The sequence below is a fragment of the Capra hircus genome, chromosome 3, assembly GCF_001704415.2.
Source record: "Capra hircus breed San Clemente chromosome 3, ASM170441v1, whole genome shotgun sequence".
In the NCBI taxonomy this organism is placed as follows: domain Eukaryota; kingdom Metazoa; phylum Chordata; class Mammalia; order Artiodactyla; family Bovidae; genus Capra; species Capra hircus.
The window spans coordinates 1,776,215-1,801,897 of record NC_030810.1 but is presented as its reverse complement, the minus strand read 5'-3'; the positions used below and the strand labels follow the sequence as shown (position 1 = coordinate 1,801,897).

The 25,683-nt window shown below is 53.2% G+C and overlaps 1 protein-coding gene across 1 annotated transcript in view; it reads right to left on the bottom strand.

The window, feature by feature from the left end:
* NDUFA10 (NADH:ubiquinone oxidoreductase subunit A10) overlaps positions 1-25,683 on the bottom strand; it is a 38,934-nt gene that overhangs the window by 4,872 nt on the left and 8,379 nt on the right. Inside the window, exons 5-9 of the mRNA XM_018040110.1 lie at positions 24,354-24,475; positions 21,726-21,805; positions 19,843-19,897; positions 17,588-17,673; positions 12,631-12,739 (exon numbers count right to left, since the gene is read on the bottom strand). Coding sequence (XP_017895599.1) covers positions 12,631-12,739; positions 17,588-17,673; positions 19,843-19,897; positions 21,726-21,805; positions 24,354-24,475 — 452 coding nt within the window. The remainder of the gene's footprint in view (positions 1-12,630; positions 12,740-17,587; positions 17,674-19,842; positions 19,898-21,725; positions 21,806-24,353; positions 24,476-25,683) is intronic.

Sequence of the window (25,683 nt, the reverse complement as noted above, 5' to 3'; positions counted from 1 at the left end):
GAAGGCTCCACCCCGACACCACACACAGAATACAGCGGCTACGTTCACGATGCTTAAAGCAAGAGAAGGAGCTGCAGACAGAAGCAAGGAGCAAGACCCTACCAACGAATCGGGAGCTCTCAGCTTAACAAGAAAGAAATTTAAATCTAGATCCATCCTGGTTAAACGCAAGAACACCAAGAACAGAAAGAGCAGACAGCTCCTGAAACAAAAAAAAAATGAGACCGAAATATTTAATTAAAGAAACAGAAGGGTAATGCGCAATTTCTTTTTCCCAGAATTGGAGGCACTACCCAATAATCTCCAACCACAGAGCGTCAACAAGTTCAGCCTCCCCCGTAGGAACTAAGTTGCTCCTCTCCACTACGCTTGCAAGAGGCGATGGGTGTGTCTTGAGAACACCACCCCCTCCTACTTCCCAGGCCCCCACAAGCGCAGGGCCAGAGCTCCTCAGGCTTCGGAGGAGACCACGATGCAGGTTCGGTTTATTACCTTTATTATATTAATCAGGATGATACAGCTGACCCTTGAACAATGCGGGGGAACCAGACCGTGGAACTGGAGCAGGGGCCACCTGTAAGATCTTGCCCCCACGGTGTACAAGGGCCAACTGGACAAACTTCTCATATTCAGACTGGCTAAAACCCTCATTTTTAAATGCCGTTTTCCTGGACAGTGAGAAACCAGGGGAACTCATTTCAGCAGACCATCGCCATAGAAAGCACCCCACCAACTTGCACTTATTCCAGGAAGTAAATGGCCACAAAACACCCTCTGCTCTACTACTGAATCAGTCCGGCTGGGAAAGAAACAATCCCTGAAAACGTCCCCATGCTGCCTGCCCGCCCCCGCAAGGAGCCGCCCTTGTCTCGGGGTCTCAGAGGACAGTGACCTCGCCGGCTGCTAGCTCAGCCATTTTTAGAACTATGCTCATAGCCGGGCCGGGGAACCTTCAGGGAGAGAGACGTCTTTCTGGGTGCAGACCCCTGGAGAAGAAACTCACAGAAGGGTTTTATTCGTCCATCTTTATTTGCTGCAACGCCTTCTACAGCGGAATTTGGCAATAACTGTTGCTCACATCTTTAAGGACCAAACAAAATTCTGTGAATGAAGAGATATACTCTAATTTCTAATTTCATCCTAATTTCAACTTACCATTTTTTAAAAATTCAGACTTAAATTGAAGGAAGTAAAGAAAACCACTAGACCATTCAGGTATGACCTAAATCAAACCCCTTACGATTATACAGTGGAAGTGGTAAACAGATTCAAGGCATTTAATCTGCTAGAGTGCCTGAAGAGCTATGGATGGAGGTTTGTAACACTGTACAAGATGTGGTGATCAAAACCATCCCCAAGAAGAAATGCAAAAAGGCAAATTGCGTTCTCTGAGGAGGCCTTACAAATAGCTGAGAAAAGAAGAGAAGTGAAAGGCAAAAGAGGAAAGGAAAGGTACACCCATCTGAATGCAGAGTTCCAAAGACTAGCAAGGAGAGATAAAAAAGCCTTCCTCAGTGATCAGTGCAAAGAAACAGAGGAAATCAACAGAATGGGAAAGACTAGAGATCCCTTCAAGAAAATTAGAGATACCAAGGGAACATTTCATGCACAGATGGGCTTGATAAAGGACAGAAATGTCATGGACCTAACAGAAGGACAAAGTCTTAAGAAGAGGTGGCAGGAATACACAGAACTAAACAAAAAAGAACTTCATGACCCGGATAACCATGATGGTGTGATCACTCACCTACAGCCACACATCCTACAGTGCGAAATCAAGGGGGCCTCAGGAAGCATCACTATGGACGAAGCTAGTGGAGGGCATGGAATTCCAACTGAGCTATTTCAAATCCTAAAAGATGATGCCGTGAAAGTGCTGCATTCAATATGCCAGCAAATTCTGAAAACTCAGCAGTGGCCACAGGACTGGAAAAGGTCAGTTTTCATTCCAATCCCAAAGGAAGGCAATGCCAAAGAAATGTTCAAACTACCGCACAATTGCACTCATTTCACATGCTGCCGCTACTGCTGCTAAGTCACTTCAGTCGTGTCCGACTATGTGCGACCCCATAGATGGCAGCCCACCAGGCTCCCCCATCCCTGGGATTCTCTAGGCAAGAACACTGGAGTGGGTTGCCATTTCCTTCTCCAGTGCATGAAAGTGAAAAGTCAAAGTGAAGTCGCTCAGTCATGTCCGGCCCTCAGCGACCCCATGGACTACAGCCTACCAGGCTCCTCCGTCCATGGGATTTTCCAGGCAGGAGTACTGGAGTGGAGTGCCATTGCCTTCTCCTCATTTCACATGCTAGTGAGAAGGAAATGGCAACCTACTCCAGTGTTCTTGCCTGGAGAATGCCAGGGACGGCGGAGCCTGGTGGGCTGCCGTCTATGGGGTCGCACAGAGTCGGACATGACTGACGCGACTTAGCAGCAGCAGCAGCAGCAGCAGCAGCATATGCTAGTGAAATAACGCTTAAAATTCTCAAAGCCAGTCTTCAAGAACTTCCAGATGTTCAAACTGGATTTAGAAAAGACAGAGGAATCAGATATCAAATTGCCAAAATCCACTGGATCATAGAAAAAGTAAATCGATTCCGGAAAAATATCTGCTTCAATGACTACGCTAAAGCCTTCGACTGTGTGCATCACAATGAACTGGGGAAAATTCTTAAAGAGATGGGAATAGCAGACCACCTGACCTGCCTCCTGAGAAATCTGTATGCAGGCCAAGAAACAGAACTGCACATGGAACAACGGACTGGTTCCAAATTGGGAGAGGAGTGTGTCAAGCGCGCATACTTGTCACCCTGCTTGTTTGCAGAGCACATCATGCTAAATGCCAGGCTGGATGGAGCGCAAGCTGGAACCAAGACTGCCGGGAGAAATATCAGTAACCTCAGATGTGCAGATGGCACCACCCTTATGGCTGAAAGCAAAGAGGAACTAAAGAGCCTCTTGATCAAAGTGAAAAAGGGGAGTGAAAAAGCTGGCTTAAAACTCAACATTCAGAAAACGAAGATCATGGCATCTGGTCCCATCACTTCATGGCAAATAGACGGGAAAACAATGGAAACAGTGACAGACTTTATTTCCTTGGGCTCCAAAATCATTGCAGATGGTGACTGCAGCCATGAAATTAAAAGATGCCTGCTCCTTGGAAGAAAAGCTATGACAAACCTAGACAGCATATTAAAAAGCAGAGACATCACTTTAATGACAAAGGTCCAGCTAAGTCAAAGCTATGATTTTTCCAGTAGTCATGTACGGATATGAGAGCTGGACCATAAAGAAGGCTGAGCACTGAAGAACTGATGCTTTTGAACTGTGGTGTTGGAGAAGACTCTTGAGGGTCCCTTGGACTGCAAGAAGATCCAACCAGTCAATCATAAAGGAAATCAGTCCTGAATATTCATTCATTGGAAGGACTGGTGCTAAAGCTCCAATACTTTGGCCACCTGATGCGAAGAGCCGACTCATTAGAAAAGACCCTGATGCTGGGAAAGATTGAAGGCAGGAAGAGACGGAGACAGCAGAGGATGAGATGGTTGATGGCATCACCGACTCAACGGACATGAATTTGAACAAGCTCCAGGCATTGGTGATGGCAGGTAGGCCTGGCGTGCTGCAGTCCATGAGGTCATGAAGAGTTGGGCACGACTGAGCAGCTGAACTGGAAAATATCAAGTAACTGAATTTCATTTTTTAAAAAACCCTCTAAATAATGAGACAAGTTTTACCCCACAAAATAAACCCAAAGGCTCTGATGGCCTGCTGAGCGCTAGGAGGGGAGGGCGTCCAGAGGGTCTGACAGACGCCTCGGCTGGCCCGCTGTCAGCACCAGCAGCGACGGCACAGTGACAGGGCTTCAACTCTGCTCCCCCCAGAAGCACATCCAAGCCACTCACGAGACGGGCACCAGGCAAGCTCCAAGTGATGGGCACTCCACAGAACACCCGACCAGTGCTCCGCAAAACTGCCAGAATCACTCAGACAAGGAAAGTCTGAGAAGCGGGCACAGTCAGGAGGGGCTTACGGAGACAGGACAACCAAAAGCCACAAGCTGTCTTGCATTATATCCTGGGTCAGAAAAAGGCTATCGAGGGAAAACTACAGAATTCTAAATAAGGTGTGGTCTCTCATGAGTAGTAACGTATCAACAGTGTTCCGTATCGGTAACAAATACACCACACGCATGCGGACATCAACATGGGGAACTGGGTGTGTAAGAACTCAGTCACAGGTTTAAAAGACACTTGCTCTTTAGAAGAATAGTTATGACAAATTTAGACAGTGTATTAAAAGGCAGAAACTATGGCTTTTCCAGTAGTCATGTATAGATGTGAGAGTTGGACCACAAGAAGGCTGAGCACCAAAGAATTAATCATTTCAAACTCGGGTGCTGGAGAAGATTCTTGAGAGTCCCTTGGACAGCAAGAGATCAAACCAGTCAATCCTAAAGGAAATCAACTCTGAATGAATATTCATTGGAAGGACTGATGCTAAAACTGAAGCTCTGATACTTTGGCCACCTGATGCCAACAGCCGACTCACTGGAAAAGGCCCTGATGCTGGGAAAGATTGAGGGCAGGAGGAGAAGGGGACAACAGAGGACGAGATGGTTGGCTGGCATCACTAACACAATGGACATGAGTTTGAGCAAACTCTGGGAGACAGTGAAGGACAGGGAAGCCTGGCGTGCTGCAGTCCACGGGGTCACACAGAGTTGGCTGCAACTGAACAGCAACAAGAACCCTCTGTGTGCACGCTCGGTCGTGTCCGGCTCTTTCCACCCCATGGACTGTAACCCTCCAGACTCCTCTGTCCACGGGGTTTCCCAGGCAAGAATACTGCAGTGTGCTACCTTTCCTACTCCAGGGGATATTCCCGACTCAGGGATTGACCCACAGCGCTTACGTCTCCTGCACTGGCGGGCGGACTCTTTACCATTGCGCCACCTGGGAAGCCGACTCTAATATCATCATAATTTTTCATAAGTGTAAAATTATTCTTAAAAAATGAAGCTATTTAAAACACTTAAGAATTTTAAGAACTAGACTTCCCCAATCATTTAAATATTGACTAAAAATCCCAACATTTCTAACCACTACAATCCGAAGTCCAACATAGCAGCCTCCCTTTAATGGTCACAGATTAAAGGTAAGAGAAAACACAGCAATGGTGAGGAGCTGCCGCACAGCCTCACTGAGTCGCTCGGTGAAACGGCGAATGTGTCCAGCTTCTGGTAGACGAGCACAGGGCCAGTCCCCCCTGAGCCACCAGGAAAAATGGACAACATTCAAAAAAAATGTGTGCCAAGACATCAGAGGCAGGGAAGTTCCAAGGCCCCAGAGGAGGACAGCAAAGGGGGGCTGACTCCGTCCAGGGGCTCCGCCCACACTTACTGGCAGGAGTCAGAAGCCGAGTGGACCCCCGGCAGGGGTCAAGACCCCCCGAGAGCAGCAGCCCAGCACAAGGGCTCCGTCAGGAAGGGCACACGGGAAACTCGCCGGACCTCTCAACCCCAGAGCAGCACCCACCGGCTGGACTGCTGACGGACACGGGGCCTGCCGGCTGACAGCAAGCACAGCACCGCAGCCTCACACCATCTTAACTGTTCCTCCAAAATAACGACTGGCATTTAAAAACATACCAGTATACCGAAACATAAGATTAGATGTCCCCAAACGAAAAGACCAGAGGGAGAGTGAGTTTAAACAGATCTGACAGAGGCTCAACTATTACAGCTACCAGATAACTTTTTGACTGATACGCAAGCGAAATTAGATAACAAAATAATTTCAACAGATGACTTGAAGTTATTTTTTTAAAAGGAAATTCTAAAATCAAAAACAAGTATGATGAAAGTTAAAATCTCAAACATAGAAAATACAGGCCTAAGAGCAGATCCGGAAGAGCTGAAGCGAGTTAGTGATTAGGACAGAGTGGAGGGCACACCTGGGCTGAAGGTCACAGAGCAGACAGGAGGAAAGACACAGGGAAGAGGACACAGAACACGGCAAACAGGGCCCAGCGTGCGGCGCCGAGGAGAGGAGAGAGACGGGCAAGGCAGGCCGTCCCAAACCCAGCAGCAAGCGCCAGCCAAAGAACGCTGCGAGCTCCAAGCAGAGCAGAGACAGAGGTGCAGGCGCACACCCCTGAGGCAGCACAGACGCCCAGAGCCAAGTCAGAAACACCGCTGCAAGTCACAGCAAGACCCTGCAGGGGCGTGCGGAAAAGCCTTTCCAAAGACGTCAGCAGCGCCAGGGGTGCGGAGCGGGCACCGCGGGGCATCACCAGGCTCCACCGCGGGCTGTGCAACGGGCAGAGGCAGCAGCGGAGGGAGCGTGGTGATGCCCGGGGGCACGGCCGGGAAGGAGACACTGAACCGAGGGGGCCAGGTGTCTCGCTGCCCGAGCAGGACGTGGATCAGGGGACAATGAGGAGGAGCCTGGAATTAAAGGTGCTGGTGAGCACTCGCAGCTGTCAGTACACTGAGAGACAGAAGTGAATACAGACGTACGGGGATAAAACAGGAGTCTTGGGAGTCCACCGTGACGCCAACATATCGATGAGCACGCAGAGAGAGGGCAGGCCATCCCTTCACAGCAGGACAGTAGCTGGCCAGGCAGAAGGGCTGACAGAGCCTGGGCGACTGCGCTTCGGCAGCTGTCAGGTTACCCATCAGCTTAGCCAAGAAGCGGGCAGACGCGAACTACCGGGCCAGAGTCAAGAGGAAACGGACATTTACACGGTTTCTAAGCACTTCCACCGGAAACACTTATTAATTACAAGCAGTAAAACAGCAGCTTTACAGTGAGAACACCACCTCCGTCAGGTGACCAGGTAACAGAGCCCGTGACAGGACAAACGGGAGCCGCGCGCTGCCTGACACGGCAAAGGCATCTGAGCCAAGACGACGGGCCGACTTAGTCTTCTCGTCTCTTTAGAACCTATGAACATGATCAGTTCTTCAGACTTGCCTTGATACTCAAGACCTTGGCACCTCTGAAGATCACAGGATGGTTATTTTTTAATATCCCTCAATTTGGTTTGGTTTGGATGTTTTCCCATGATCAGACTTAGGTTTTGTGTGGTTTTTGTAGGGATGTTAGGGAACTTACTGCATCTATCAGGCAGCACATGAACCTTCCTGGGACAGCTGATGCTCTCTGAACAAGGTCTGTGGATCAGAGGCAGGAATGCGTGAATGTTACTTTCCTAACCTTGACAGCTGTGCGGTGGCCATGTGGGAGAACGTCCTTGTTTGTAAGAATTATACATTAAAGCCATGGTTCTCAAACCTTAGTGTGTACCAGAGCTGGCTGGAGGCCTCCCTGAAACAGGCTCCGGGCCCCATCCCCAGAGACTGCTCCAGGGGCCTGGGCTGGGGCCTGAGAACTGGCATTCCTCCGGGCGCCCAGGTGCCCTGACCGCTCTGAGAATCCGTGTGTCAGGACAGCTGAAGATCACCGGCACGATGCTGATCACTGACAGAGGCTCGGAAGTTAGTTTCCTATTCCCGTTATTTTTGTAAATTTAAAAAATTCCAAGATGAAAATCAGAACAACTTAAAGAGCATCTTAACCAATAACGGTGAGAATCTGCTGTTAGCAAAGCTTCCTTAGACAGAAGGACTATGACCGACAGGAAGGTGTGCAGACCAGGGAGGCTTTAGCAGCAGGGCAGCCAGGGGTCAGTGCATGTGCGCTGACCACATGAACAACAACCACAGTGTCCCAAAGGTTCACACACAGACAGTGACAGCAGATGACAGAAAGAGCGCGCAAGAGCCGGGTGAAGGGGAGCAACAGTGTTCCAGGGGCCTGCTACTGTGGAGCTAGAGGGCCACTAACGCTCATGAGAGGCCAGCAAATCGAGGATGAGCACTGTGATTACCAGGTTAGCCACTAAAACCTATCGAAGAAGTCATAGCTAGTAAGCGAACAGTAGGGGAAATGGAATAAAAATGTTAAACAAAAACCACTTTAATCCACAAGCAGGCAAGAAAAGAAAAAAAATACAAAGAAGAGGTAAAAAAATATATAAAATATCTAGTTAACATAAGCTGTTTAAACACGAATGATCAGCAATCACAGTAAGTGTAAACAGGTAAACATCCCCCGTAGTGAGACTGGGCAACAGCCAAAGACAAAGCTGTTCTCAGGTGAGAAGGCGTCCACCGGAAACGCAAAGGGAGAGAAAGAATGGAATTAAAGGACGTGGGAAAAGCACTGCCAGGCAAATACTACCCAGAGGAGAGCTGCGGACGTCACCGGCGTGGCCAGTGAAGCGCCCTGAAGCTGAGCAGCAGCACCAGCGATGCTAGGAGAGCCTCATCACACAGAGAAGGGCTGATGCTGAGGCTGCAAAGCTCTGGCCGCCTGATGTGAAGAGCCGACTCACTGGACAAGACCCTGGTGCTGGGCAAGACTGAGGGCGGGAGGAGAAGGGGAGATGGAAGACGAGATGCGTGCACGGCATCCCTGACTCAGCGGACACGAGTCTGAGCAAGCTCCGGGAGACAGTGGCGGACAGAGGAGCCTGGCGTGCTGCAGGCCACGGCGTCAGACACGACTGAGCGACTGAGCCACAGAAGGGTGACTCTATTAGGAATGTGCAGCAATTCTAAACGGGTGCAAGTCTAACAATGCAACCTCAAGATACACACGAAGAAAAGCCTGCAGACCCACCGGCAGCAGCAGCCTCCCCCGACCGCTCACGGCAAACTGGCAGAGGAAGCAGGGCCACCGAGGAGAGAGACCGTCCGAGTAACGTGACCGACAGGCTTCCCTTCAAGGGCGCTGCAAGAGCCCAGCACACGGTGGGCGGGATGGCCTTCTCCTCCAGGACCACGAACCGCCGCCACGGCGACCAAGGCTGAGCCATAAAGTCAGTCTCAGCCGCCGTCCAAGGACTGAAGTCACAAGGCTGTTTGCGACTAGAGAGGAGTTAAGCCAGAAACCAGCAACAAAAAGACCATTAGAAACACTCCGACTGTTTCTAAATTATCTAATAGAATTCAAATTAGCACAATAGCCAAAAAAGAAATCAGACTAAAATTAGAAAATATTTTGAATTGAATGATAATGAAAACACAACATCAAGAATTATGAGATCCAGTTAATTAAGCCAAATTTGGAGGGCAATGTGACCAGCTTTACATGCATATATTCAAAAGCACGACAGGCAGAAAATCAATGATACACCCACTCATACTAAGAAGTTAGAAAAACAGCAAACGAACGGGGGAAAATAAGTAGTCATCAGTGAATGGAATGTACAACAGTACAAGCACGAAGCTGGTTCCCTGAACGATGAACTTCTTTCAAGAGTCTGAAACGGAAGGAGGGAAAGCACCAGGACCAGTAACAGGGGGAAGCAGCGGACGGGGGTCTCCATCAATGAGATCAAATTAAAAACTCTAAAAAGGACATTTTGAACAACTTCATGCCAAGAAATGAGAAAATGTGAAACGGAGGCAAATTCTTCAACAGACACAGCTTTGAAAACCCAAGAAGTAACAGGATCCTGAATATTCCGCATCTACGAAGGAAAGTTATAATGAAAACACCTCAGCACAGCTCCACCAATCAAGCCTTCCTAACACTGTTGCAAGGAGTGATGACAGCCTTGAGCAAACCCTTCCAGAAAACCGAGATGAGGACCCCTCTCAGCTCAGTGCTCGATGTCAGCAGAGGCTTGCTGACAGATCTGACTAGGACACTACAAGAAAGAAGAGTCACAGCCTAATCTCTCAGGAATATAAGTACAAAAACGCTGAACTGAACATATGAGTCAGGTTCAGCTACATGCGCAGAGGACAGAGCTCACAGGAGGACTTCTCCTGGAAACCAAGGCCGGCCTGCACTAGAAAATCGACCGATGTAATTTCATGACCACATTAACAGAAAGAAGAGAAAATCACCATGACAAAAAGTGTGATAACACCGACATCCATACTCAACAGCAGTCCCTTGGAAACTACTACCAAGATGGAACTTCCCTGATCTGGGAAAGAGAATCTATGACTAACCTGGCCAACTCAACGCTTTGGCGAGTTACTGAGAACTTTCTCCGTGAGATCAGAAACAAGAGAAGGATGAGCCCTGTCACGACGTCTACCCAGCCACGAACCAGAGATGCACCCACCACAGTAACGCTAAGAAAAGGTCTGAAGATTAGAAAGAAACGCAACTGTCATCCTCTGCTGGCACGTGTTTCCCTTCTCACATGGGAGCTGCAAATGCCCGTTTTGCACGCAGCTTTAATTCCCCAGAGCCCCAGTGCTTCCCACAGCCACCACAACGCTGGCACAGCGGCGGCACCCGTCTACCCCATCTGCCAGTGTAGAGTTCAGCGGCGGGGCTGGGCTGTGCCAGTCTTTCTGCTGTTTACGATGAGTGGCAGTGGCTTTTCACTTGCATTACTGACATAAAGTTTCCTTTTAAAATACATTTGTGGGATAAAAAAGGTACCACATTTTTTTTTAATGTGAACGGCAGGGCACCTGACCTGCAGCTGTGACCTGACGGGCAAGGTGCCCCTGGAGCGCTTGGGTAGTCACCTGTGCTGCGACCTGACGGGCAAGGTGCCCCTGGAGCGCTTGGGTAGCCGCCTGTACTGTGACCTGATGGGCAAGGTGCCCCTGGAGCGCTTGGGTAGCCGCCTGCGCTCACTCAGGTTCTGCAGGCACCAGCGCCTTCATGCATTTACCCCCTTTGTTCGTTAGTACAATGATTTATTTTGCTAAATATTCACTGAGTGCATACCAGGCGCCAGAGCTGTCCCAGGCCCTGGGAACAAAGCCGTGCGTGACACAGACAAGAACCCCTGACCTCAGACAGGCCCTGACATCAGAGCGGGAAGAGACGGAAAACAAGCAGAAGGCGAGACAGAGAGCCTTAAACGACAGTGGCAACTGCTGGGGCGGAAACTGAATTCCCAGAAGAGGGCAGGGCAGAGCCGCTGCGAACTGGGGGGGCTGGAGTTCAGGTCCCGGTCATGGTCCAGGAGGGCCTTGCCGAGAAGGTGCCGGGTGAGCAGAGACCTGCAGGGGTGAGGGGGGTGGATGGGATGCTGGGGGCAGACCATACAGGTCTACACAGGGATGCAGAGTGTGGCTCAGAGCTCCAGGCCATTCACGAGGTAGGAAGGAGGCCCCCGCAGCTGGAGTAGAGGGAGGGAGGGAGGGAGGGAGGGAGGGAGGGAGGGAGGGAGGTCTCCGGCCGTCGAGAGGGCTCTGGCTTGTCCTCTTCAGGATACAGGGAGGTAAAAAGATGGGTGTGATGTACTTGGTGGGAACATCCTGGTCTCTGGTTAAAGAGCAGACTGTACGGGGCGTGGGCAGAAGCAGGGCAGCTAGCTGGGAGGCACGCCAGTCTGGACCAGGGCGGTCACTGTGGCTGTTCTGAACGGTGGTCAGCCTGCGGCCAGAACCTAGGGTCCATGAACCTCTGATTCTGTTGCAGTCTTCTGCACTGGCAAGTGAGAAAGGGTCGGCTGACTTTCAGGTTTCTGGCCTCAGGAGCTGGAACTCCGGAGCTGGGCGTGGCAGGATGAGCTCAGGCAGGACGGCCGCGGCCGCCACGCGGGGGCAGCCCTGATGCCAGGCTTGTCTTGGCAGCTGGGTCAGCACGTGAGGGGGCAAGGCCCCCGGCCCGGCAGAGCAGCGTGGAGGCAGCAGCTGTGGCGACGGGCCAGCTCAGCCCCCGACCCACGCCTGCCAGCTCCCCTCAGACAGAGGGCGTGAGACAGATGCGCGCATCAGGAAGAGGGAAAACTCGACCTGCAGGGGCCTCGAGTGACAGCTTCACACTTGTGGTCCTCCCCAAATCTCTGTGCTGAAAGTCACAGCAGTCAGAGCTGTGCCCGCAATGTGCAGACACCATTCAGAGAACTACAGCCACACAACAGTGCTCAACTAAGATGCCAGCTCGGCCATGCACCGACCGCCCGGCCCAGAGGATCCCACGCACAGAGGAGCCTGGCGGGCCACAGCCCATGGACTGCGAGGAGTCGAACGCAACTGAGCAGCTAACACACGCGCGCGCTGACCGCTCAGCCTGAAGCTCTGATTTAAATGCAGTCATTCTGCGCTTGTGCCGATAACCAATCACAGCCACTGCAGACGTTCTCACTACCCCACTGGAGCTGCGACCCAGGAGTGATCACTGCCGGCCAGGTTCCAACACAGAGCTTCCAGAGCCCTCCAGGTTTACCCAGTCTTGCCTCCACGATCCTCCACGCCACTCAGAATGAAGCGTGTGGACCTGCCCAGCTCTCACACCTGCCCTCGTCCTCCCCAAGGGTGCCTGTCCACCCTAGGGCTCTGCAGAAACGCACACCTCCCCTCCTCGTGGATGACACACTGACACCAGGAGCGAGAGCCGACGGGAAAGGACAGAGACAGAACCTGAGGAACAGACGACAGGCTGGCTCAGACAGCTGCCCGGGGGAGCAGCGCCTGCACGTGGTCCTGCTGCTTGAGGAGCTGCGGCAGCACGGAGACCAAGGGGGACAGGAGAGCTATTTCAGCGAGAGGGGAGCCCGCTCGAGAAAACAGACCCACAGAAAGCACTCTCCAGAACTGACTGCACAGGCTGCCTGATACCCACTGCCCGAGGGCCTTACCTCTGTGAACTCCTGGAAGACCCGGTCACTCTGGTGGGCACCGATGGTGACCTCGGGGAGGAAGACAGGGATGGATGTGTAATTCAGCACCTCCAACTTATCCTGAACCCTGGAAAGTCAGACAGATGGCAGACAGACCGAACATCAAAATCAATACAGTAACATCAATAATCAATATGGCACAGAAAACACAAAGTCAATACAATAAAGTGAGCTATTAGACTGACTGTTTAAAATGTCCACCCCCTTCACCTCAGAAGCCAAACTTGCCCCAAAGAGCCTGTGGTGCTGCGGGAGGCACCCTCCCAACACCACTCTCGGAACAGACCGTCTTTTGAGAGCCCCACGGCCACGGGTGACTCCCTCGGGGAAAGGACACAGGTGTGAAGACATAAAGAAGCATCTGCGTGTGCTCTCAATACAGACGCAGCGGGGATATAAGGTGTGAGCCGGTGCCCACGCCAGCCTGCACGACTGCTGGAGCCTGAGGGCCAGAGCAGAGGGCAGGGTCGTCGCCGCAACGCCGCTGCCAGCTCAGCACCCGGCCTGGAGGCCCCCGCCGAGTGGGGCCCGACTCCAGGGGCGGAGGCTGGCCAGGGCGTGTGGAGGAGGCTGGGGTGTGGAGAACCCCCGCGGGACGCCTGCTGCAGCCCTGCTTTTCTCAGCAGCGAGACACACAGTCAGAGGGCTCACTCCCCGTGTCGCCATTTTTTTCTGAATGCTAAAATGTTTACGCTTTGTTATAATTTGCTTACTTTAAATTAAATTTACTCTGACTATAACCACTAGAAGATGAAAAGCATTTTGAGTGCTTTTAGGAAGAAACGTTAAGTCTCCTTTCTTCAGGGCTCAAAACCAAGAAAATGATTATTTTAAAAGGCCCTTTTCCCATTAATGACTTATAATGGCAGAAGATGCCTCCGCTGAAACGGCCCAGATGGAAGCTTTCTAAGTGGGTCTGGCTCTCGGCCATGCTGTGAGGGCCCTGGGTGGGCCCGGCCCCTCCAGCCCAGGGAGCACGGGGCACTGAGAACCTGCGACAGGCTGCACTCGCGTGGCCAGGAGGCAGAAGCACGCCCTGGTGTCACTCGCAGGAGGGCCGATAACCCTGCACCCAAACGCCAGCCCCGGGGAACGCTGCTGGGACGGCTGCTCTAAGTGTGCTCACGCGGGTTTCACTGGTCGTGCACACACCTGTCACATACACACTCAAATATGAGCGTTTTCTCTTCCTTTTAACTGTAAACTGGTTACAGAGTATCTGTCATAAGCCTGTACCGACGTCTTCACTTTCAACACAAATAGAATTATTCGATACTTATACGCTGACGTGCTCAGTCGTGGCCGATTCTTTGCGACCCCGTGGACTGTAGCCTGCCAGGCTCCTCTGTCCACGGGATTTTCCAGGCAAGAATCCTGGAGTGGGCTGCCATTTCCTTCTGCAGTACTTATTATATAGTAAGGATATTTTTTAAGGTGATCTCACTGTAAACAGTTTCAAATAAAAATGAATCTTGTGTTTTTAAATGTTAATAAATATGAAACTGGGGTACGATTTGGTTTTCTCTATAGTGTTGAAAAGCTAAAAACATACCGTAGAATTGGAAGGAACAAGCTGGCCTAGGAACGGGTGTGACGGAGACCACCAGCGCCACCTACATTCAAGCTGGAAGAACTACCGTTCACACCCCCGCCCCGCCCCCCGCCCCGCCCCGCCCCCCCCCCCCCCCAGAAAAGGCGGTGTTTAGTCAGTCCTGTCCCGCTCTCTGCAACACCACGGACTGAAGCCCACCAGGCTCCTCTGTTCCTCTGCCCGTGGGATCTGCCAGGCAAGAGTACTCAAGTGAGCTGCCATCTCCTTCTCCAGGGGATCTTCCTGACTCAGGGATTGAACCCACCTCTCCCGCACGGGTAGGCAGATTCCTTACCACTGAGCCACCTGAGGAGCTCTCAACGAGGGTGTATCTTTGAACAAATATCTTCAAACTACTTTTGAAGATTAAAAAAATAATCTGTAGAGACTGTTCAACCTTGTGTAAACTGCTCATTCGCCCTATGAGCTTCAGTGATGACTAAGCAGAGCCCTCGGAACCTCTCTCCCCTAAACCCGACTCTGGGCCTCCAGAAACTACAGACACATTCCAGACTGAAGATGCGCAGGGACTGGACACCACAGGACGCATTTCATGACTCAGGGAGCTAAAGCGGTGAGAGAGAACGTTCTGTTCACGGAGCACCGAGTCTAATTAAGGAGACTCAGACACTGACAGCACGTCCCCTTCACATCACAGGCCAAAGTGTCCCCATGAGAAGACAGCGCATCCCCGAGTCCGGTTCACACAATGAGGCGCTCTGCCACATAATTCCAAAGCAACAGTGAGGCAGGAAGGGAAAGAGGAAAACAGTAAATTATGACTTACGACTCAACTGTCTCCCAATTAACAGAGTGCTTACACTTTTTCCTGAAGCATGTCCAGGGCGAGTCTTTTAGCTCCTCCCGAATGGCAAAGTTCTGCCTGGAACCCTACCCTCCAGTTTTCGTAGCCCTGGAATTCCCTATTAGGAAGATAGCCTCCAGAAGCCGTAGAAAACTCACGCCCCCGTGATGAAGCAGCAGGGGCAAGAAGGGGGCCCCAGCTCTGGGGGAGGTGGGCCCTCAGCCCTGCGTGGAGAAGGCCTGGCGGGGATCGCGCCTCCAGTACAAAAATGGGGCAAGCAGGGCGGCAGCGGTCCGTCGGGGATGACGGATATGAACACAAAACGCCATCAAGGTTGAATGGGCACTCACACATACTTGATGACACACCAACACACATTCTGAGATGCACAAAAGTGCCATAAGCCAATGATCTGGTCAGGCTCTGAACAAAAGGAGTATGGCTGGTAAATGGCAGGTTTACGGTAATTATCTTAGAAAATGGTCATAATTTTGCTTGAGTCTCCCACATTAACAAATGGCACTTAAGTGAAAATAAGCAGAATTACCGTTGTAAATTGTTATGAATTATCCTTGGGAGGCAGAGGATGGGAGAGGGAAAAGCAATGCCACTGATGAAGAAGTGATAAGCTACCCCACGCGGCTCAGTCTCGGCAGGATGTCGGGGCGCAGGGACAGCCACCATTTTATGCTTTTCGTGTACTCTGACCAGCAGGAGCCGGTACTGACAAGAATCACACATATGCCCAAAATCAAAGCCTGGAAAAGTCAGAGGGGCGCAGCAGAAAAGAAGGCGCACAGGGCGAGGCTAGGAAAACGCTCAGGCCCTGAGGGGGTTACTGGGCAGGCGGGGAGGCGACAGGCTCAGGAGACTCTGTATCCCAACGGCAGAGGCAGGGCAGACGATGAGTGCTCTGAACTAATTCTGGGAAATGGAACCTGGGTTCACGCCTCAACAGGCACGCCACGGAAAGGTTCTGGGTAAAGGAAACACAGGGTCACTGTGACACTCGTGAAGATTAGCTGGCGGGCAGGCACACAGGGATGGGTGGGATGAGGAACAAGGAGCGGAGGAGCAGAGATCAAGAACCAGGGCCGCAGCCCCACCCTGGGCGGCGGGACCCGGGGAAGGGGCGGGACCCGGGAAGGGGCGGGACCCGGGAGGGGGCGGGACCCGGGAAGGGGCGGGGTCAGGAGGGAAAAGGCGGGTTTAGGCACATGACCCCAGGGGACCCCCAAATAAAACCTCCCCAACCATATAAAACACCCTAACAAGTGCAAAAGACCTGAAATCACACGAACTGTGTTCCCAGACCACAACAGAGTTAGACTAGAGGAACATTCATAGCATCAAATGCATATATGAGAAAGGAAGAATGGTCTAAAACCAACCGCCTAGGCGTCTACCTTAGGAAACTGGAGAAAGAAGAGCAGCTGAAGCCTGAAAGAGGCAGATTAAAGAAAAATAACAACAAAACCTGGAGTAGATGCCAAGGAAGCTGAAAATAAGGAAACAGAGAAAATAAGGACTTCCAGAACACAGGTTCAAGTGTGCAAGCTGGCACACGCTTTCTGGGGAACAATTTCAAAGCACACGGTAGCCGTAATGTGTTCACATAATCTGACGCATAACTCCACTTTCATACTTTAGGAAAATAACCTCATTTGGAATAAAAATAAGTACAATATGCTCATTAGTGTTATTATAAATATGAAGAAGTGAAAATAACCCAAAAGACTGACATTAAAGAAACGAAAAGGACCATGCCTATATTTCAGAGATCAGCTTTTTCTGTGAAGGGCCTATGTATGCCTTCATATATGTACCTTCTTTTTCTTACAATCCTTTAAAAATGTGAGGACCATTCTTGGCAGCTGAGGACTGGATGGACCCCCAGGCCATGGTCCCCCACTGATGACTTGCCTCATTCAGAGGATTTATGAGGCTTGAGTAGCCATTAAAAAACTGAATTTTAAATATTCAACAAAAGAGGGACACACAGTCACCGTACAAAGACATATGCAGGATAATTTTTATTTAGAAATATAGGTACACGCAAACACTTTAAGAAAGGCTGGAAGAACCTGCATTAAACTCTGACACCTCCCGTGATCCGGGTCCGGCCTGGACTTGGGTTTCGGGGCTCTGACCTCCCCAGCTTGAGCCCACAGAGCTCCTCCCCGTTAAACTCATCACACACTCGCGCCCGGCCTCCTGCCCTCGCCCACTCACGGCCCCTCCAGAGCTCAACCTCCCCCCGACAGTCCTCTCCCCACCCCCGGGCAGCACCCCGGACCTGCTCCTCCCTCAAGCCTCCAACACGGCCTCCCGCCCTCGCGGCTACTCTGGACTGATGACCTGTCTCTCACCTCACTATGCAGACAGGAGCCACCTGCGGAGAGCTCTGAGAGCCCAGGTTCTGGCCCCAGCCCCAACCCCGCCCAGGCCCCGCCCCACGCCCAGCCAGGTCACTCCCAGCCCGCCCCGGCCCCGCCCCGCCCCGCCCCGCCAGGACTCACAGCATCCTCAGGTTGTGCAACTTGCGGTCGTCCTGATCCAGCCATGGGCCTTTGTTGTACTTCAGGTACTGAATATCCTCGACTACCTGTGCGTAGGGATTTAACACAGGACTTAACAGAGAACACTCAGCGCAGGACAAACCACAAACCCCCGGCAGGAAGGATCATGCCCTAAGGGTCAGAAAGAAAGGAGGTCTGATGGTCAGCCTTCAGTGAAGTGAGCGGTTGAGGGGTGAGCCCCATGCGGGCGCTGGACCGGCTGACCCTCGGCGGTGTGGCAATTCCCCGCAGGCTGGGAGAGCGGGGCAGGCCAGGGGCGGGGCGCAGAGGCGAGCCAGCCCTACTCCAGACTCATTTCCTCTGACAACTTGACTCCAGGAGGCAAAGCTCATCCACTAAAGGACAACAGGACAAGAGAATACACACAATTCCTAGAGTTCCAAGAACCTACATTCCTCACCTGCAGTCTGGACAGCCTATATCTCCCAGTGGGGCGGCCTTTTCAGACACATTCTCCCTTAAAACCCGCCAAACTCGAGGACTTCTTCAGGTTCCAACAATGTGAGCACATTCGGTTATGAACTCCAGTGAGAACACAGTCTCAGAGAACACGTGCTACTCCTCCCCTCAGACCCGTGCAATGTAAACCCTCTGCCAGAGGGACAGAAATAATCTGAACACAAAGAAATGGGCATCACAGACAGAGCAGCCTGAAGGAAACGAAGTGCAGCCTCGTTTCCAGGCAGAAAGAAGCAAGCCTACGAGAACCCCCCGAGCCGGGCCAGAGCCTGCCTGGACGGTGGGTCCCCCGCTGCGGAGAAGGGCCGGCTCTCTCCCGCGCCGGGGCGGCGCTGAGGCTCTGCTGCCCCTAAAGCAGCGGCCGCTGCAAAGCTGCGTGCTGCCATCACCCACTCCTCAACTCCAGACCCAACACCTGCATTTTCTTTTAGGACTTTTAAGCTTTTTAAATTAAGTAACTGGCTTCCCTGGTACCTCAGCTGATAAAGAATCTGCCTGGAATGCAGGAGAGCCCACTTCAATTCCTGGGTCGGGAAGATCCCCTGGCGAAGGGAAAGGCTTCCCACTCTAGCATTCTGGCCTGGAGAATTTGTATAGTCCATGGGGTCATAAAGAGTCAGACATGACTGAGTGATTTCACTTTCACTTTTCAATTGATACTTAATTTAAAACATGGGATTTTTTTTTAACCAAATGATGGTCATCTGCCTCAATACCACTTAAGAGATAATCCAGTTTCTTCTATTTCTATCATCGTTTAAAGCACTGACTTTTCCAACCGTGAGCACACACATGCACCTGTTTCTGGACTCTGCTCTGTTAAACTACCTATTATTTCTTTTATTAATACCATAGTCCCTTCATTACCGTAAACCTGTAATGTTTTTACACTTGGGAAGGAAAATGTTATTCTTTTTCAAAAACTGTTTTTAAGCTGGAGGATAACAATGCCGTGCTGGTTTCTGAAGCGCAACACTGAGACTCATCTGTAACTGTGTGCACCGTCCCAAGCCTCACCCCCCACTCCCCGCTCCCGCACCCCACCCTCCAGGTCGCCGCAGAGACAGGCTGGGCTCCCTGCATCACACGCCACCTTCCCACCAGCTGCCTATCCAAATGTAGATTGCTCAAGCTCTCCTGAAAATGGCAGAGGGCGACCTGCACCCACTACTTTGGGGAAAGCTAGTATCTTTATGTGCCCAACCCCAAACAACACGACCCAGAGTCGGAACCTAAGCATGACCCGGAGGCAGGCCTCCTCGTGCGTGGACGGCGGCTCCTTCACTTCCTTGATGCCACAAGGCTTTGCCGTGTTTCCTACTGAGGACCGCACGCTGTGCGGCAGTGTGGGGTCTCCCATTGAGAATCCACGGAAGAGCGGACCCTCGCAGTTCAAACCCCTGTCATTCAAGGGTCGATAGTCTCAATAGATCTTACCTATTAACTAATCCAACGCTCAATTTTACCACGTGTTTAATGAAAACGCTGATGCAAATAACCCCAAATTCCTTGCATCTCCACCCTTCCATAATTTTAAGATCCTATAAAGTGAATAACTTAAAGGAAAATCAAAACGACACGCTCAGAGAAATGTGATGGGGGCGAGGCACTCGCGTCAGGTCACGAAACACAGATGCTTCTAACATCAGGAGGAGCCGAACCCACCACTTGATTGGCAAAACCCCTACACGGGAGTTAAATCCAAGAAACATTATAAATTCCAGCCATTTTCTTACCTTTTCTGCATCTTCAGCTTCCCACGCACTGTACTGTAAAACCTCACATTTCTCACTGTAAGAGAAAACAAGGTGACATCTCGTGGAGGTCTTCCAAGCCGATGTTACTGCGCAAATGAACACCTGACGTCAGGCGCCCCCTCTAAACAGAAACGCCTGCATCCTCTGAACTGGCTCTCAGGGCACGGCCGGCTAAGGAGGGCAAACTCGAGGCAGGGCTGTGCCCAAGGCTGGATGGTAGTAGAGGCAGGTCTGTTTTCTGACCCTTGCCTGACTGGACCACCCCCACCGCACAGGCAGGAGGCTGGTGTTTATGGGGCAAGGACATGGGTCAGCTCCGCAGCCACGCAAACCTCCACCAGCGGCAGCACGCATCGCAGGAAGGCGCAGGGAGCCCAGGGCCGCACTGGGCCACACGGACAGCAGCTGAGGGGGGTTCGGGAGGGTGCGACAGAGGGGGTGGCAGGAGGGACACGTTACTTGAGCTGCTATAATTTTGGAGAGCCCCGCGTCTGACCATCTGCCCTGCTGGGTGAGGATGTGAACTTTCTTGGCTCCACAGGGGATTCACCAGCCACCAGAGAGCAAGTGCGGGGCTGGGTCCACCTCCGAGGAGGCGGCTGTCTGACCTCCAGCAGGAAGCAAAGCAGCCCCTCGGGAGCCCAGGCCCGTGTAGGGGCATGAGCTGACTCCCCACTCGGCTCGCGTACAGAGCACGCATGAGCACCGGACGAAGCAATGGACGCTCAGAACCCCTGCTGGACACTTCACCAGCAGGAGGCCTGGGGTGAGTTCTTGAAAATTAAATGCCAGGTGCAAGAAAACCTTATTTCATCTGTAAGCCGAGTCTAAGACTTCCTTTCCTGACGGCCCAGCTCAGTGGCCTATTTGGGACTGGCTGGGAAGCCTTTGCTCAGCAGCGACTTTGCAGCCGGGAGGTCTCCACAAGAAATCTTTGGAACTGAGAGTCTAGGGCCGGCCACCTCTCCCTGACACCTCTCCATGCCCGCCCCGGCAAGACTCATGACACTTTCTTTCTGCGCTTCTGGCCTTGAAACGGAGCAGCGCTGTTTCCACTGCCCGTGAGGGAAAAGCTGATCGCAAGCAAGCACTGGCTTGCAGCTGAGAAATGACACTCCAATTCAAAACTTTTCTCCAAAAACTGCTAAACAAGACTCTGTTCACAATTTCAGTTACTTTGGAGTTTTCAATAACAAGAGCAAAACATTTTTAGGCATCAAAAAGGCTTACGTTTTCTAAAAGTCTGAGAAATTCTACTAGAAACCTTAACAGCATTACTGAAACATCCTAATTGTAGCTGGACGTGAGGTACGGCAGGAAATGCCTGCCATGTGCCCGACACACAAGGGCCACAGGACAACCGGCCAGAGAGCGGATGCTCGGGGCTGTCAGGGGAGGGGAGAAGCAAAGCTGGCAAGTGGCATTCCCACTGAACCCAAAGGCCCCTTAAGCAACAGCTTTCAAAAGGACCGACAGGCGCTGCTAAGCCTTCACAGTCCTGTGTGTGGACTCACCGGGTCCCTCCAGACAACCTTTCTAGGTAAAAGGTCCATTCAGTTGCCACCAAGAGTGAAAACATGAGTTCTCTAACGTTAAAACCTGTCACCGAACATAGCTTCAACTCACTTCTATCAGAATAGTCTAACGACATGACAAAATAAACATGGGCTAAATTAATAAAACCAACCAACTCCCAGCTGACCAGATCAAACTGAAATGTCTGTTGCCGTTCTTGCTTATAAACGTCAGATTAAGTCTGCCAGAGGAGATCTAGTGAAACGAACGAGAAGCGCTCCCCGGGCCGGGGGGCCATGTGTGCAGAGCTCCCATCTGGCACATAGACCCCCGGTGCCCCCGCTCACCTCATCTCGGGCAGGAAGGCCCCCTTATAGACATTCTCGATGTCCTGAAGGTAGGCGGAGGTGATCTTCATCTCGTGTGGCTAGACAAAAGCAGAGAGCAAACGTGGGAAACGGCCGGACTTTCTCGCCCCCGCGCTTATGTACATGTGAGGCAATGAGCCAGCACAGTGCTCCCAGGACAGTTGTGGGGGCGCTGCGGGGACTGGGGGAGCCAGGGAGGAGCTGCAGTGCCAGTCCTCGCAGCCCCTCCCGCCGCACAGAGCACGGGAGTCTGCCCAGGGAGACTGGGGTGCGGCCTTCCCTTCCCAGACTTAAGATGTGGACTGCGAGCGGCCACAGCGCGTCCCGTTCCGTGTGCCCCGTGCGGGGAATGAGAGACGACAGGCCGCAGCAGGGGAGGGCCCACCTCTCCCCCATCCTCACACCCTCCTGTCACCAGCTGTCTCCCCACCCCTCCCACCTCCTCAGGCTCACTTCCCTTTCACATGAAGCTTGCCAGGTACAGAAATGTAAACTTCCAATCGTGAGTGGCAACTTCCCACACCGAAACCTCTTGGTTTAGCAGTGCTGAAGCCTAGATTATCTTCCACCCTGTTCCAGGGTCTTCCTGGCATCTGCATGCTTTATCCCCTTGGTTACCATCAGTATCTGCCATCTGAGTACACATCTGAAAATGGCACCGTGTTTCTTTGATAAAATGTCTCCTTTTCTCAGACACAGTGGTAGTTTTAGCTGGTGACAGTATTCACAGAGTACTGGAAAACCAAGAATGTTAACAGATCTACTGTGTTCCTCGAAACTGTCTCTTAAATATTGCTATACAGATAGCAAGAGTTATCCAGAGAACTGTAAATATTAATATATAACTTCCTATTTCTCAATAAATGTTACTTTAATAAGCAAAAGTGTTCCCTAGAGTGATAATTGGAGAAGGCAATGGCGCCCCACTCCAGTGCTCTTGCCTGGAAAACCCCATGGATGGAGGAGCCTGGTGGGCTGCAGTCCATCGGGCACGACTGAGCGACTTCACTTTCATGCACTGGAGAAGGAAATGGCACCCACTCCAGCGTTCTTGCCTGGAGGATCCCAGGGACGGGGGAGCCTGGTGGGCTGCGGTCTCTGGGGCCGCGCAGAGTCGGACACGACTGAGCGACTCAGCAGCAGCAGTAGAGTGATGACTAAATACTCTGACTGTAGTTCCTTCTTTGGCCACCAGATGGAAGGTTCTCCAAAGCATAAACCACACGGCACACTCAGGAGTAAACGCTCCAAGGTGCAGCCTGAGCATGCGCAAACTGATCGGGGGAGGAGGCGAGTGACCACAGGCTCTTCCAGCCGCATCGAGGGCGCCTGAGCACCTCTGCTGCCCTGGAGAGGACCTGCCCTGAGAGGCACTCGCTGAGCACTCACGGGAGCCCCAGCGCCCAGAGCGGACCCTGGGACAACAGGCACGCAGGCAAGCCCGTGCTGCCACCGCAGTCCAGCAGGACAGCATTCCCTCCCCGGAGAGACTCCCCTAGCAGGGCTGCTCTTTCCAGCGAGGACTAGCTGTGAGGGCGACGACGGGCCTGGCCACCGTGCACCCCGCCAGCAGGACCAGTTCAAATCACAGGGCTTCCAAGACCGACTGTCTCAGCACCACGAGGGTGGTGAATGGACGTGTGTGCAGATCCCTCTCTGGGGTCACAGAGTCACTGAGCAGGAAAAAGCGGACAAGGGGCCCAAGCCCATTAGATGTGAGAGGTAAACTCAAAGGGTGTCAGAGACGATTCTCAACCTGCAGGAAGCGACAGAGCATGGCCATCAAGAGTAGAAAGGGCGGCCCCGCCAGAGAGCAGGGAGCAGGGGGCAGCGCAGGGGCTGAGGGCGGGTGTACCAGGCCCAGGGGGCCCCGGGGAGCAGGGGGCAAGCAGGGCCGCCCGCAGCCCACCGTGCCAGCACCTGGGTGACGGCGTGTGCACACCCAGGTCCTGGAAAGCAGGGGGTTAGCAGGGCCCCCCGCAGCCCTCCATGCCGGCACCTGGGGGACAGTACTTGAGCACCCAGGTCCTGGGGAGCAGGAGGCACGCAGGGCCCCCCGCCGCCCTCCATGCCGGCACCTGGGGGACAGTACTTGAGCACCCAGGTCCTGGGGAGCAGAGGGCTAGCAGGGCCCCCCGCAGCCCTCCATGCCGGCACCTGGGGGACGGCGCGTGCACACCCAGGTCCTGGGCTAGCAGGGGGTAAGCAGGGCCACCCACAGCCCTCCACGCCAGCACCTGGGGGACGGCACGTGCACACCCAGGTCCTGGGGGAGCAGGAGGCAAGCAGGGCCGCCCGCAGCCCTCCATGCCGGCACCTGGAGGACGGCGCATGCACACCCAGGTCCTGGGGAGCAGGGGGTAAGCAGGGCCGCCTGCAGCCCTCCACGCCGGCACCTGGGGGACAGTACTTGAGCACCCAGGTCCTGGGGAGCAGGAGGCACGCAGGGCCCCCCGCAGCCCTCCACGCCGGCACCTGGGGGACGGCATGTGCACACCCAGGTCCCCGTGAGGCCATCAGTGAGTCAGTCTCCCACCATGTGTAAGCACCACCACCGTGAATGCAGACACACAGAGAGGCGGGTCTAGGACAGGAAGGCTGAGTTACGTTTCCCTTCTTCTGGATCCGGCTCTGCACCTCGGAGACCGGCACGTCCACGTAGATGACCACATGGGGGGGCAGGTACTCACAGATGGTGACCTTCTTCACCTGGTTGTAGTGGTCCACACCTGGTGGGGGAGAAATGCCACCTGTCAGTCAGCGGCCCAGACAGCTTTCAGACACACGTCCCCCTCAGATCAAGGGACAAAGGGACCGGCAGCTCCCAGAGCAGCGTGTCAACCTGCAGCCACACGACAGTCATGACCGTGACCGCCGGCTGCACGCACATCGCGCTGGCACTCAGCGCCCACAGTCGCCACACACAGCAGGGCTTCCCCTACCGCCACAGACCACAAGCATCAGGCCACAGAGACTAGCTGACTACCCCGCAGTCAGGGCTTTCCCGGTGGCTCAGTGGTAAGGAAACCGCTGGCCAATGGAGGACACGCAGGTTTGATCCCTCGGTCGGGAAGATCCCCGGAGAAAGAATGGCAACCCACTCCAGGATTCTTGCCTGGAGAATTCCGTGGACAGAGGAGCCTGGCGGCTACAGTCCATGGGGTCCCAAAGCGTCAGACGTGACTGAGCGACTAGACAGCAAGAATCCCGAGTCAGACCCTGGGATTTAAACCCAGCCTGGTAACACTTTCACTTCACCTTAAGAGTTCTCTACAGGCCAGATCCGCACACGCCTTGGCTGCATACAAGGTTCAATGGGTAGCCCCACCGGCCTGGTGGGTCCACTCTATTCTCCAACAGGCTCGCCACGTGCACGTCCTGGGTGCCTCAGGCCCAGCTGGCCCCGCAGGTGCTCCACTGCCCACTGCGGGCCTTCCTCTTGTGGTGCCCCTCCAACCCCAACTTCCTGCCGAGGGTCTCCTTCTTGACCTCCCTTCCCTGAACACATCCTTCAGACAAACGATCTCAAACAGAACCACACATCTCCCTCGCCTAACCCCCGAGGGGCTCCCCTGTGCTCGCCCACCCCTCGTGCGCGCCCACCCCCGGCCCCTCTCTGAGCCTCGCCCACGCCCGCAGCGCAGGCCACTCCCTCGAGGGCAGCACCGTGGCTCAACCAGGGCTCCCTGCTCAGGGACGCTGCCCCCGACACCCCATCTCCACGCGGTCAGCCGCTCCCCCCTCCTCGTGGCCAGGCTAACTGCAACCAGGAGCCTTTTTCCTTGTCTCCTGGCCACTTGTCAGACCTCCCACACCCCCCACCTGGTGCTGCCGTCACTGAAAGCACTTGAACAGCACGTGGGAGCGAAGGCGGCCTTCACAGGGCCAGGAGTGAGCCGTGCGGGCTGCAGGCAGGAGGCTCCGGGACAGGACGCTC